General features: G+C 41.4%; 1 protein-coding gene across 1 annotated transcript; it reads left to right on the top strand.

Moving 5' to 3' along the window:
* The first annotated feature begins 4,687 nt into the window (after positions 1 to 4,687).
* On the top strand, positions 4,688 to 5,830 carry S1PR3 (sphingosine-1-phosphate receptor 3). The gene has a single exon (XM_009870255.1). The coding sequence runs from the start codon at positions 4,688 to 4,690 to the stop codon at positions 5,828 to 5,830; it is 1,143 nt and encodes a 380-aa protein (XP_009868557.1).
* Positions 5,831 to 13,676: the final 7,846 nt, after the last annotated feature.

Raw genomic sequence — 13,676 nt, 5'->3', positions numbered from 1 at the left:
TTTAAAGTTTATTTGAGTTGTCCAAGACATTGTTCTGCAGCAGACGTTTGTTGTCTAAACTACATCTGTATCTAGCACAGCTTAATTTCAGAGTGGAAATGTGTATTGAAATGTGTTGTTGTTCTCAAAAGCCTTTTCTGTTCTTAAATTTAACACTACCAGGGTGTGCCTGATAAATTACATGTGTTTATTTTTCATCTGGAAAGGCTTTGCAAGTAAATAAAATATACAGAAGTTTGGCTTCAAATACGCATTCTTGTCTTTCCCTTTGCCTTTTCCAAAATTGTCATTTGTGGCAAAAGCGCATGGAAGAGGAGAGAAAACTGCAGGGGGGTGGTGGTGGTGAAGAGGCATCCAGTCTCTTTGGTCAGGTCTGTTCGTGGATATTTGAAAGGAAAATACAGTTCCAGCTGAATTACAGTGAGTGTACAGAACATTTAGTGTCATCGTATGTTCTCGTGTAGGCAAAAGTAGGTAGCAGATAGTTAAGTCCTACTCTCATTTTTGCTTTATTCTCACTTGTTGTTTTGACTTCAGGATATCATGAAAATTCAAAGCAGTTTGGGTCACTGTTTTGAAAATGGAAATTTCTTATTTTTCCAACTCTGAAGTACCCAGTAACTCATGAGATGGTAAAAGTGCTCAGCTCCATGTGGGACTCTTACCCGAGTGTCTGCTGGGAGCAGAGAGTGGAAATGTACAGGAGATGGCTGCTGAAGGACTTCGGCATCCCCCTTATCATAGGTTCCCCCTTTGCCTCCTGGCACTGGGGATTACACATTCCCAGAGGAAAAATTTCAGGTTAACTACAACTGCTTTACCTAGGGTGTAATCTGTGGGGAGCAGAGGTATGGCCCTGGGCCCCTGCCTGTGACTTGATGGCGCTGGAGAGGGCAGTGGAGGTGTGCCTTGCTGTAGGGCAGGTTAAGGGGTCGTGGCTTACCACACAGCATTGCCCTTCCTGTGGCACATGTGGCACAGGGGCTCTGATGGACCCTAGGGATGCGAGCCATGGTAGAGAGTCCCTGATCCAACCTGGAAGGGTTCTTAACCCTACTAGGATCCTTGACCTATGCAGGAGACCACACAACCACTGTGGAAACCCCAAATTATGGTCATGGGCAGGGACATCACCCAGAAACGGGAAATCATGGTGCTTGCTGCTGACCCTGACTGCTTCTTCCATACTTGGAGCAGGGAGGACAAAGCTCAACCAAGTAGCTGAAGGAGGTGACTCAACCACATGACTGTGGTTCTTGACAATACACCACTGCCTTTTAGTAGTTCAGCAAATGCCCTTTCGAACATAGCATCCGTAAGGAGCTACAGCCAGATTGCCCCTGCACTGCCCACTGGTACCTGGTTGTGTAGCAATAGGAACCCTCCAGTTCACTTTAGAGAGAATAAAACTGATTTCCAGTGGTATCAAGAACTCAAGGTATTGCAGTACCTAACTAAGGCAATGCTCAACACACATCTTGACAGATTTTTTTAGATAATTTTTTAATATTTTGAGGTCCATACTTTGAAGTTAGTGGCTAATCCTCTGTACGTGGCTGGGACAAAGACATTTTGACGAGTAAGAGGTAGATATGTCACGAAGCAGTGTCACAGGTATGCTGGACCTGGCTGCTACTGTCTCACTATAATATACAACCAACCTAAATTCTTCTGTTAAAAAATTAATGTGTTTTCTGAATTACTGGCTACAAAGCAGGAGGAGAATGAAGAAGTAGTGTAGCTGAGAGATATTAACTGGAAATGTCACTGCCAGAAGAGAATAATTTTTAATTTATTACGTTATTATTTATATTAACTTTCAAGTGGCTTGTGAGTGATGCTTACTCCTTGAGAGTTCTTGCAAATAATAACAGCCTCCACTGCCTTGCCACTAGCCTTTCAGAGGCAAAGATTTACTTTTTCAATGCTGTTTGCTGAAATAATTTCAAGAGGAGAGGTAATTAGAAACAATGGAACAGACTCTGTATTATTTCTCCTGATTGAATGCATCATCCATGCCTTCAGCCAGGGGAACTGGTAGAACACCATTACCTTCAGTAGAGTCATGACAGTTTACATCTGCTGAGTTGTGGCTGATAAAGTCCTAGGTCTGACATATGATTTCTGAACAGGAGGAAATGTATTTGTCCTTTGACAGACCAGTATGATAACTCTGCTTGGAAAACACTTGGAGAAATATTTATTTTGTTGCGTGTAGTGCTCTTAAATGATATGAATATGATTCTCTCAGGCAGTGATCAGCCAGTTTGATGAGTATTGCTAGCTGAGCTATTGTTAACAGATACTTTTCTAGTCAAATGTAATTGTTTATTTTACAGAGGAAAGCACTTGCAATTCATATGGACACAGTGCCATTTTGTTATGAGCCAATACAATGAAAGACTGTGATAGTTTATGTGATAACAGTTGCAGATTGTAACTGAATTACAATTGGATTGAACCTTAGCTTGAGGTGATGTTCTGTTGAAGAGTTTCACTGCTAACATGCTTTAGAAAAGAGGTCAGCAAGTTGAGAGCCCAGTTCTGCTCCTGGAAAATGAATGAGGTGGTCACTGTCTTCTTCAGAGTAAAAAAGACTGAGGACATCGTACAACAGCTGTGTTTTTTGGGTCTCCCAGTGGGTTCCTTCACCAAAAAAGTTTGGACTTAAGAACTAGAATGGGGAAATTAGTAGTAGTAGTAGTAGTAATAATAATAGTTAAATAGTAAATTATTTTCTCAGAAAATAAATTCCAAATGTCCTGAACATACTAAAGAATTCAAGTCCATTCACTGCAGGCTTTTGTCATATTACTTCTTTTCTGAAGGGGGGAATCCAGGAAGAGGAGGGGTGGGAAAATGGGATATGAGTAGTCCTTTAAATCCCTTTACATTCATCTGGCATGTGGTTTGCTTCTCCTCTCTTCTAGAAGGCACTTGAAAATGCATCTGCTTTTCAAGTGCCCAAAACAGTCCTGGAACAGCAGTGGCTCATATGTTTTTGTGATTTTAAGAAACCTGCATGTAGAATATATATATATATATATAGCTTGAGTTGGAAGGGACCTTAAAGATCATCTAATTCCATCCCCCCTTCCCTTGATACCCATCTTTTGAAGTATCTTTCATGTGTTTGGGAAGCGCTCGCGACCCTTGAGTAAATAAATGGTAAGGTCAGAAGCTCTAGCCCTTAAAGAGTTCCCTAAACTAAGCTGTCTACTTTTGGGCCAATGCCAAGTGTCCTCCCCTCCAGCACAACTTTGTATTTTCTTACCTTTCTCAGAAAAAAATAATTCTTTACAAATTTGGTTCTGCTGGAACCAGTTCTTTCTTCAACCATATCCCGCCTTGGTTACCAAGCTGAAAAATTGGCTATCTGTTCATCCTCGGTATATACATTTGGGAGTAGAGCACTGATTCTCACCGGAGTCTGCAGCAACTGAACTGTAAAAAAAAAATAGTAAAAAAACCAACTAAACTGATAAAACAGTAAGTGCTTCTGACTTCTTCTGGTATTTTTACAAAGCTGTGCAGATCTCTTCTAATATTTATATATGGCAATGGAAAAAAAAGCAGCTAGTTTGCTGTGAAAATGCAACCCATTTAAGTCCATGGGAAAATGTTGTAGTTAATGTAAGTCATAACTTAAAGAAAAATAGACGTAAATTGAACAGGACAATGAAACTTGTTATAACTAGTTTTTATTAAAAAAACCAAACAAACCCAACAATATGAAATGTATGTCTTTTATACAGCACAAAGGAAAACAAAGTGGATCATAAAGAAAAGTGATACTTGCAAAGATGTGACTTGCTGTGTTTATTTTTAAAAATGTAGCAGAAATCCAACTATTTTGAATGGAAAGTAGGATTGAATTGATAATGACTGGCTTTCAGAGCATGTCCTAAACTGTAAATAGTGTAATTTTGTACTATTAGGGTTGGATAGTTATTTTAGGCATTGGCAGCATGCAAACTGGCATCAAGACTTGACAGCAACTTTCTTGGCATCTTTTCTACCTTAGGTCTGCATGGGGAGCAGGGACAAGCTTAGAAAGCAGTGAGTTTGCTCCTCTGCCTCTCAGGCAGCAGTGCTTAGGTGGTGTTTTGGTAGCACCACGTGTGCTGAGGACTTTTTGAGAAGGAGTAAGCTGGTGGCTGTGCACACTGGGACTTGCTGGGACCATTTTCTAATCCTTCTCACAGCCCTGGCTGAATTGTCCTCCGCGGGGAAATTTTGTAAGGGGAAACACCTACAAGCAGTTCTCCCCATTGCGCTTGCATTTCCGCAGCAGAGCTGCGACTGTGCAGAGCATGACTGACGGCCTGTCCACAGTTACCTTGATAAGTGTGCAGCAGTACTGGAACCTTCACGCCCCATCGTAGACAGCATCCCTCTCCCTCTGGGCTTCTGGGTGAATGTTGTGGCTCAAGCACCCGCACAGGCCGTGAGTGACACGGAAAGATAGTGGGAGTTATGTGGCATTTTTTTTTTATTTTATTTTCAGAGCCTGGTTTGCGAGTCACTTTCCCACATTAATATGCGAAGCTTGCCGGAGCTGGAGATACACACCGCCTGCTCAGAGGAGTGCTTGGAGGAACGTGGCTTGGTCTCCCTCTTGTGGAAAATTATCGGAACTAAATTCTCGTGATACTAGAGAGGAGAACTCTCACGTCGCGAACAAGTGATGGCAGCATTTACTGTGCCACCTGGTGCTCCTGTCGGCCCTCAAGGAAATGAAGAGATGGACTCTCTGATCGTACTGCATTATAATTACACAGGAAAGCTTATTTTAAGGGAAAAGGCAACTGATAACATAGACCTGTCCACTATTGCATTTCTGATCCTGTGTAGTTTCATAGTCCTGGAAAACCTGATGGTGTTGATTGCCATATGGAAAAATAATAAGTTTCACAACCGCATGTACTTTTTTATTGGCAATCTAGCTCTCTGTGACCTTTTAGCTGGAATTGTTTACAAAGTAAACATTCTTATGTCTGGGAAGAAAACTTTGAGCCTGTCCTCCACAATCTGGTTCATTAGGGAAGGCAGCATGTTTGTTGCCCTTGGAGCCTCCACTTTCAGCTTACTAGCTATAGCTATTGAGCGGCATTTGACCATGATTAAAATGAGGCCTTATGATGCGAATAAAAAATACAGAGTGTTCCTTCTCATTGGTACATGTTGGCTTATTTCAATTTCATTGGGTGCCTTGCCCATCCTTGGCTGGAACTGTATAAACAACTTACCAGATTGCTCAACAATTTTGCCTCTGTACTCCAAGAAGTATGTTGTGTTTTGCATTAGTATCTTCATAGCCATTTTGGTTGCCATTGTCATCCTTTATGCCCGTATCTACATCCTGGTGAAGTCCAGCAGCCGTAACGTCACTAACCACAACAACTCGGAGCGGTCCATGGCTCTCCTTAGGACTGTCGTGATTGTCGTTAGTGTCTTCATTGCCTGTTGGTCTCCACTGTTCATCCTGTTCCTCATCGATGTGGCCTGCAGAGTCAAGGAGTGCTCTATCTTATACAAAGCCAACTGGTTTATTGCTCTGGCTGTCATCAATTCTGCAATGAACCCCATCATCTACACTCTGGCCAGTAAGGAAATGCGTCGAGCTTTCTTTCGCCTTGTTTGTGCCTGCCTGGTGAAATCCAAGGTGGCCAGATCTTTGCCTGTTCAGCCCACACCAGATCACAGTCGAAGTAAATCCAGCAGCAGCAATACCCAGAAGCCAAAGGAAGATTTCCCAGTGATCAATGTTCCCGCGTGTATAGCTGAGAAAAATGAGTCTTCATTTCACAATGGAAACTTCTGTAAGTAAAGGACTCCTTGAGACAAGTACGTTTCTGTGGCTTTTAGATTTAGACTACAAGTGTAGTTTAAGTATTCGTGCACTTAAGTCACAGGGGAAAACACTAACCAGTTATTTAACTTTGAGGACTTATTTATCAACAATCATTTGCTCTGGGTGTTCATTCCGTAACACACGTTTCAGAAAAAACCTTTCTAGCTACCCAAAAGCTGGGACAGAGTCCATGCACATCCAGTGACATTGTGCACTGCGATCACACTGCGTGATGAGGCTGCATTTGGTGCTGCCCAGTCTTGCAAGATACCAAACAAAACCAATTAGAAACTTCAGCATTCACTAAACACTGCTGATTATTGAAAAATGAGCCCAATTGTTGCGGACAGGGAGAGATGCTCATTACAGGTGTTGGTGATTATAGTTCTCTATGTGTATCTTGCTGTTATGTTAATGGCCTTATATGTATGTGGTATAAATAGCTGTATATTTGTACAATTCCTTATTAAAAAGTTGTTGTTCCGTAGAAAATATGTTTAGCATTGTATTGCAGTATACAGTGTAAGCTGACAAATTATACAAATAGATGTGTTTCAATGGGGATATTTGAAAATATATGAAGTAGTAGCTTTTGACTGACAGGAACTTTTAACATGTCATATCAGTGCAGTATTTTTTTTTACCACTGTTATTCAAACTTTTTATTTTTAGTGAAAGACAACATGACAGTTGTCACTGTGGCATTTCACAACTTATTTTAAACAAGCAGTAGTAAATAACCATTGAGAGAGGCCATATGTGTTCCCAATTTAAAGTAGTTAAAATGTGACCCAGCAATACACGTGTATCAAGTGTATGTACTGTTTCAATGCATATATTTTTACTCACTATTTCCAGTGTATTTAAAAATGTATGTCAAACCTATGTAAACCTGTGTACATTGTGAATGCACTATCTAAGCTAAGATTCTACAGTTCTGAAGCAGAGACGTATCATTTCAGAAAGCAATGAACCACAACAAGTCCCTGTGGAGTTCCTTCTTTTCTCTCCAGGCACTACCACAGCATGGGATTGTGTTAGAAATTCTCCCTGGGAAGAATTTCAGCCGGTGGGACAAGATGCCGTTTTCTCGCAATGGGACGCTGTGCTCCTGCCATCTCCAAGCACTTTTGCAGATAGAAGAGGGAAGATGTGGTACAACAAGATCATGCTGAAGGGCATATCTCCATTTATACCTGACCCTGCTTTGGATCTGGAATGAAAGCCTGTTTAGTTTTGAAGACCTGGAGACCCAGACTTAGCCTTTGGAAAGGCTGTTCCAGAGAAACCTGTATGAAAACGACGTCATGGTTCATCACTGCCTTGCCAGCCTCAGCACAGAATGGTGTTGAGCATTAAAGGGATTCCCTGAGACCTAGAGCAGTTAAGACTTCACAAACATCTGGTTTCAAGTCCGCATGGAAGTGGCCTGTGGTACTTCCGTCAATAGTATTTTATGGCTGGAGGCTTCAACAGAGGTTAATGGGACATTCTGAAACTAGTTCCCATTGTTTTTCAGTGAGAATATAAACATCTAACATCGGGCTCTTTCAGAGATTTGTGTTTAGTGTCTCAAACCACACTTTGCCTTATGCACAATCAGAAGTAGTAAAGCCTTTTTTGACTTTTCATAGTCTGAAAGAGCTCATCCTTAGCTCTACTTTGGTCATAATCATTTAAAGCAGCAGCATTAGACTTTTCCCAAGTATGTGCATTGTATAAGTTGTGTGATGTGTGTAGCAAAAGCCTTTAAAATGTAGAGGTTTGTCATGTAATTATCTTTTACAAGTTAACAGTCTGCTTGTAAATATTTTACGCTGTTAGAAAAGTGTAAGAACAAAGAAAAACTGTATTTGAATGAAATAACTGTGAAAGAGAGTAGTAAATATGAAATATTTTCTACCAAAAATGTTGAAAAGCAGTGCACTTAGAGAAGAAGAATAAACTAAACTAAGCTAAGCATGATACAACAATATGAACTGCAGATACAGGCTGGGTCAGCAGCTCTGTAGCTTTGTGAGAAATAGAACTGGTGACATTGCATTGCCATGGCTTGCTTAGGTTTTTAGATCTTACAGTGCTATTTGGCTGTTTTTTCAGTGTGGAAGTTCTCCCGTAAAGCTGTGTCTTTGAAAACTGTCAGCTAAAATATTTGTATACCTCTAAATGCTTGTGAGGTGGTGGCGTGTGGCAGCATTCCTTTCTGTTGCTGAGCAGAAAGGCCTTATTGTGGCTGACCTCATACCGACTCTTTATGTCAAGGATGTTACATGGTTGTTGCTATTTAGGTGAAATAAAATCAATATTTTCAATAGCCAAAATCTAAGAACGTGCACCTAATAATGAGTTCTTAACATATGAATTCTAGCCTTAGCTGTTGTCAGAGTTGATGCAAGGTACAAGTAATGCAAGCATCTCTATTGTTGAGCCCATGTGATTGCATGTCAACACAAAACCTTTCACTCTACTTTGATTTCCTTCTCTTATTTTGGAGCTGTGGGGATATTTTGTTAGTTCACTACCCTGCTGTACTTGAAGCAGGCTCCTAAGATTCATGGGTTCATATGTAACACTGATAATATAATTTACAAAGTACTTAGGACTGAAGAGAAAAAAAATGTCATGGATACAGTCTTCAGTGGGTACATTCCACTGGGACTTACAAGGTAAGGCATAGATTCTGGAATATATCAGAGCAAATTTTTAAATTAGGACAGGTCAAGCAGTGGAACATAAACAACAAGGAAGATGTTCTATCCTGGGAGCTGGAAAAAGATGGGAGAGTAGCTCCTTTTACCCCAAAGTTTTAGAAAATTCCTTAAAATACACCCCCAAATCTAAGCTTTTTGTCATGTAGGCTGATTTGAGCACACAAGAAACTGAATCATGTCTCCCTTTCCCAATTGGTTTTACATGGAGAAAAAGCTACAACAGAGACTGACATTTTATTCATGTTCTTTCATGAATTAGAATATTTATTTTGGTTCTGGATTACAAAAAAAATGCAAATCAAGCCACCTAAGCAGAAAGAAAATAATCTTTCGTAAGATCATTTCCAAGAGTCTTCTATTGCCAAAAGTCTTACAGAGTATTTTCAACTCATTAGGTACCATAAACATTCTGAAAACTTTTAATTAAATCTCAAGCCTTTGAACCAAAGTTGTGTGGCTGTCATTATTCAAAGAATTGTGGAGGAAAAAAAAAAAAGATTTGGCCTTCTGTGGCAAACATGCATTTAGACTTAGGGTGGCATGCCCAGAAGCAGCACCTGTGGGAACGCTGTGCAGCCCAAGGCGTTGGGCAGGCTCTGCCTCCACCATCCCCTGGAGTCAGAGGAAGGCTTTGCACCATTCTTGGGGAGCAGATGCGGTCCCTCAGCTCACCCGCTCTCCCAGAGGGCTGTCTGCTTCGGCCGCCCCACGAACGGCTGCTGCCTTGGAGCAGCGACTGCCATGAGAGTGTTGAGCTGCCCACGAGCTCTCGTTTCTGATAAGGAAATAGAAAACAAAGCTGTGCTTGTGCCAGGAAAAAAAAAAATAAAGCTGAGGTCCTGATGGCTGCTGGTCCAGCCCTGCAGAGCAGAGGCGTGAACATTTCACCCACCAAAGCCCCTTGGCTTTGCTGTGAGCCCTGGACCCCGCCCTAGGACACTTGTGTCTTTGGCAGCAGGCATGGCAGCAGCGATCAGGGGTTTCTGCTTGGCTGCGGCTGGGCCGTGAGGCTGGCTGCAGCCCTACAGAGGGAGGCGTGCTGGTGCCCACGCTGCCTTCAGAGCTGCTTTTCTTCTCCCCAAGAGCAAGGTAACCCCCTGGACATCAGCTTTTCTCCCAAGTGGGTGAGAGGGAACAGCCTTTGCAAGGGACGCTCCAGCAGAGAAGGAAGAGGATTTGGGGAACATCAGCCCAGCTATGCTTCCTTCTGACGTGGAGCCTTTCTTCTCTCCACAGTACAATAAACAGCTGCTCTTGCATGGACGTTGTCCTTGCGATCACTCTCCACAGAAAGACCACGGCATGGGCTACCATTGGCTGCCCTTACCTACTCAGTGTGCCAAGCAGGAAAGCTGCATTTTCAGGAGCAGGGATTTTCGGCATCTGACCCAGAAGGGGCCGTACAAGTGATTACTTGCACTGTAAGTGGTATTTCTTGAAAATGAAGTTGGGGAAGTCAGTGTTGCTTCTGACAAAGTAAGTGGAGCTCCTCTGGTGTGAAATGAGTGTAGCTGAGGGCAAACTCACGTGCTGTTTGGTCCTCTGACATTTTTCATTTCTGTTTCTACTGAGATGAGTAGTTTGTTGGCTTATCAATATTCAATATCCCAGTACACGTTATGGAATTTCACTTATTGTGCTACAAAATGGGCATCCCTTCAGATAATTAGAAGAAAAAGAAGAAAGAAAAAAAAACCTCACCTGAATTAGGCTATTATGGAACCTGGGCATAGGAGAAACAGACTCAAGGCCACTTTACATGCATTTCAGTCTAACAGTAGTGTTCATTATTTTATTACTTTGGTTAATCATATACAAAATGAATAATCAGAAAACAGTTGCATGATGCTTATATTCCAAATTCTGTTGCTCAAGGACTTCCTCAGAAACCATAACCAGGCAAAAACTTGAGAGTCACAAAAGTGGTTGGGAATATAAATGATCACAATATTTTCACATACATTATTTTTCCTGCAATTGTCAGTTAAAAATGTTTCTAAAAGTAATAAATATTAATAAATCACAAATGTATAATCAAATTCCCCTTTACAGCAAAACAGTCACTTTTTTGTTTTGTTGTTGCTGCCCACACAATGCAAAGAAAAACATTTACCTCAGAAGAAGAAGCCTGACTTCTTTAGAGGTTTAACTCTGCAGGACTTTACTGAGAAGCAGTTATCACACCAATCCAGCCACAAAGAACACAAGTATATACGAATTATAATCTTTACATTTTTCAATTAATAAAAAAATTTCACTTATTTTGAATGAATATATGTCTGGGTGTGTTGGCTGGTTTTTGCCTCAGAAGAAAAAGGAGGACTGCTGGAAAAAGCTGTCATTTGACCTGCATGTTATTTGACCTTCATGATAGGTGCATATAGTGTAATTGTGCATCTTAATCTCAAATCCGAGGCAACCTTCCTTTTCTGAGTCATCCATGCTGTTTCCTACAAAGTGGGGTAGCAGAATGAGTCACACATCTTTTGCTTCTTTCTTTGGTTTCTGTGGTCTGTTCTGTTGTCAAACAAGGTTTAAACATTCTTTTTATGGTGCTTTTGCTAGAAATGTGTAGCTCTGAAATCTCATCCACCTTACTGAGGACGAAAGCAAAGCCCTACTTTTTCTCAGTGGAAGCTCTACAAGATGCTTATGTTGAAGTATGCAGAGGAACAGATCAGGGCTTATGAACATAATTGTCTCAAAAAGAGACGAGCAGTAAGCATTGCCTAAGTATTTCGCAGTTCCCTTCCCCAGAGGTTCTGCTTTAACCCTATCAATGAATTAGGCTGTTTATAATTTGGCAACAGCTCTCCATTCTCATTAGTAGCTTATATGTCTATTGCCTCATATTTCCAGGCTTCACATTTCTTATACCTGGTGTTTTCTCTCCCAGGACAACTCTTGACTCCCTATCCAAGCCTCTGGTTAAATGCGGGCAACTTTTATGTCAGTGTTTTCTTTTCGTCCTCATTCCATCTGCATCTAAAACAGATATGAACAAGGTCCACAGACAGTGTGTGTGAGTGAGCAGATGAAGTACAGCTGAGCACAGAGCTTTTGGTGGAAATCTGCCCAAATTCTGAAAGTGTTGAGCAAGCATAGATTTGTGGAGAGTGCAATCCTAGGTTTGGGGAAAAAAGATCATGAAACCTAACATATTTCTGACAGTATACTAAGGTAAATCTGAATTTGGATTTTATATAGATGTATTTTGAAAATGTCAAGAAGATAAAAGGGGAAGTGTGTTTTGTTCATGCAAATACGGTTTACTTTTTAAATTCTTGGGTCTGCCACTTCAGGCATGCAGTGGATGCTGAGAACAAAGGCGTGAAAGCAGGGTTTGTAACCTTTTTTCAGAACATTCACAAGTTCCTGATTTCCCATTTAGAGCTGCAATGTTCCCAGAGGCTGCAAAATTCTCCTAGATTTTGAATGCAGAATTTGGTACTTAGAAATATCTAAATATGTATTCTATTATGAATAGATTGTAGCTGGCACCTGACACTTGTGCCAGCAGCAATCTCATTCTCACATACATTTTTTTTAATGTTCCTCATCTTACTGCACAACATTATACCTGGGGCCCATGATGACAAAAAATGTGAGTGTATTATTCCTCAGAGGAGAAAAAGAATGAAATGAGGCTATAGAAAGCTTAGTGCTGGAAGCTGACATTTAGCAGAGTGTTAGTAAACATTTTCTTCCAGTGCCAGTGCACATTTTGCACTGAAATCCTGGTCCCAGGACATTGTCTTTTGTTCAAGATTTTACTGAACATGCAAGGCAGAGAAGCTTCTGGCAGAACCAGCGTTATCTACCGTTGTGAACCCTGTCAGATGTGGAGGGAAGTTGTGGTATAACCTGTTCTCACCATGTATGCAAAGCCCTGGATAGGGAGGCAGGCAGGAAGCCCTGGAAATTGCACATCTTATGGTCGCCACCCAGGCATGGCCAAATTGAACATCCTCTCCTTGCATTTGGGAAGGGAGTCTGGGAGTCCTCACTCTGAGCAAACTCCTGTTGAAGCCAGGATGTAATTCCATTTTCGAGTCACATTTTCTGCCTTCTAGGTTCCACTGCTTCTGAAGCATCTGAAATAACTGAAAGTTTGACAACATGACTGTACCTCAGTGTCCAGTCTATCACTGCCGGCCTCACTGGAAAATTTTGTTATCCTAATTATTACTCTAGATCTGCAACAAAATTAATAGAAGCAGTTGGTTCACTTTTGAAAGTTCTTTGCCTAAAGGAATTGAATGTTTTCATTTCCTGTAGTTCACATAGTTTCAACATAATTGGAATAAAAACTGATAATCAGATAGGACTCAAAATCAATGTAGACAGTCTGGCAAGATATTTAGAGTTTCAGTTCTGACTTCTCAGCTGTCCTCTGGGAAAATATCAACAGATATACCATAATAAAGCCCAATATCATTGACTTCTGTTGAGTCCAGTAAAGTTATTCTTTCAGTAAAATCCCAGTTTTTGAAGTCAGGGTACTGAGTTATCCCCACCAAATGTCTAGCCCTTGGGATTGCATGAAGGATAATAAAATCAAAAGGTGAGGGGACTCTAAACCAAAGCAAACATGAAAAGGCTCAAATTATTGTGCTGTCAGATGTCTGGTTTTCAGCCAATCTCACAGCATTTGAGCCCGCCTGATGACTTCTGCATCTCTTAAACTGCTGGCAGTCTTGGCTCCTCACAGGAATAAGCCCTGTTTCTCTAGCAGGTTCAGTTAGCTCTTGTTGAGTTCAGTGTAAAACAGTCTTACAACAGGTTCGGAACTGCGACCCACATGGATGTACAGTTTTTCATATAGGGGAAAGCCAAACCTACCAGAGTGATAGCAACAAAATCCATGGCAGGACCTGCAAAACCAGCACCAATTGGCCCACATGCCCTTCCTTCCTGGGCAGCTTTGAGATCAGCTGCTTCTCAGTGACTTAGAAAAGCCTCTGGAGCCCTGGATCACCATACGCAGGGTACTGTCACAACGTGAAGGCGCTGCTACGACCTAGCACCAAGCTGCATCTGAGCAAGTTCTGTGTAACTGTTGCATCATCAGTGGGCATGCTGATGTGGGCACATCGGCTGTGCCGTCAGAG

This window comes from Apaloderma vittatum, unplaced genomic scaffold (assembly GCF_000703405.1).
Source record: "Apaloderma vittatum isolate BGI_N311 unplaced genomic scaffold, ASM70340v1 scaffold44005, whole genome shotgun sequence".
Lineage (NCBI taxonomy): Eukaryota > Metazoa > Chordata > Aves > Trogoniformes > Trogonidae > Apaloderma > Apaloderma vittatum.
Note: the sequence above shows the minus strand (reverse complement) of the source record. Positions and strands in the feature narration are given on the sequence as shown.

What these genes read in the sequence shown, in the direction of transcription:
- S1PR3 (XM_009870255.1), top strand. Translation starts at nt 4,688, where the DNA reads ATGGCAGCATTTACTGTGCCACCTGGTGCTCCTGTCGGCCCTCAAGGA.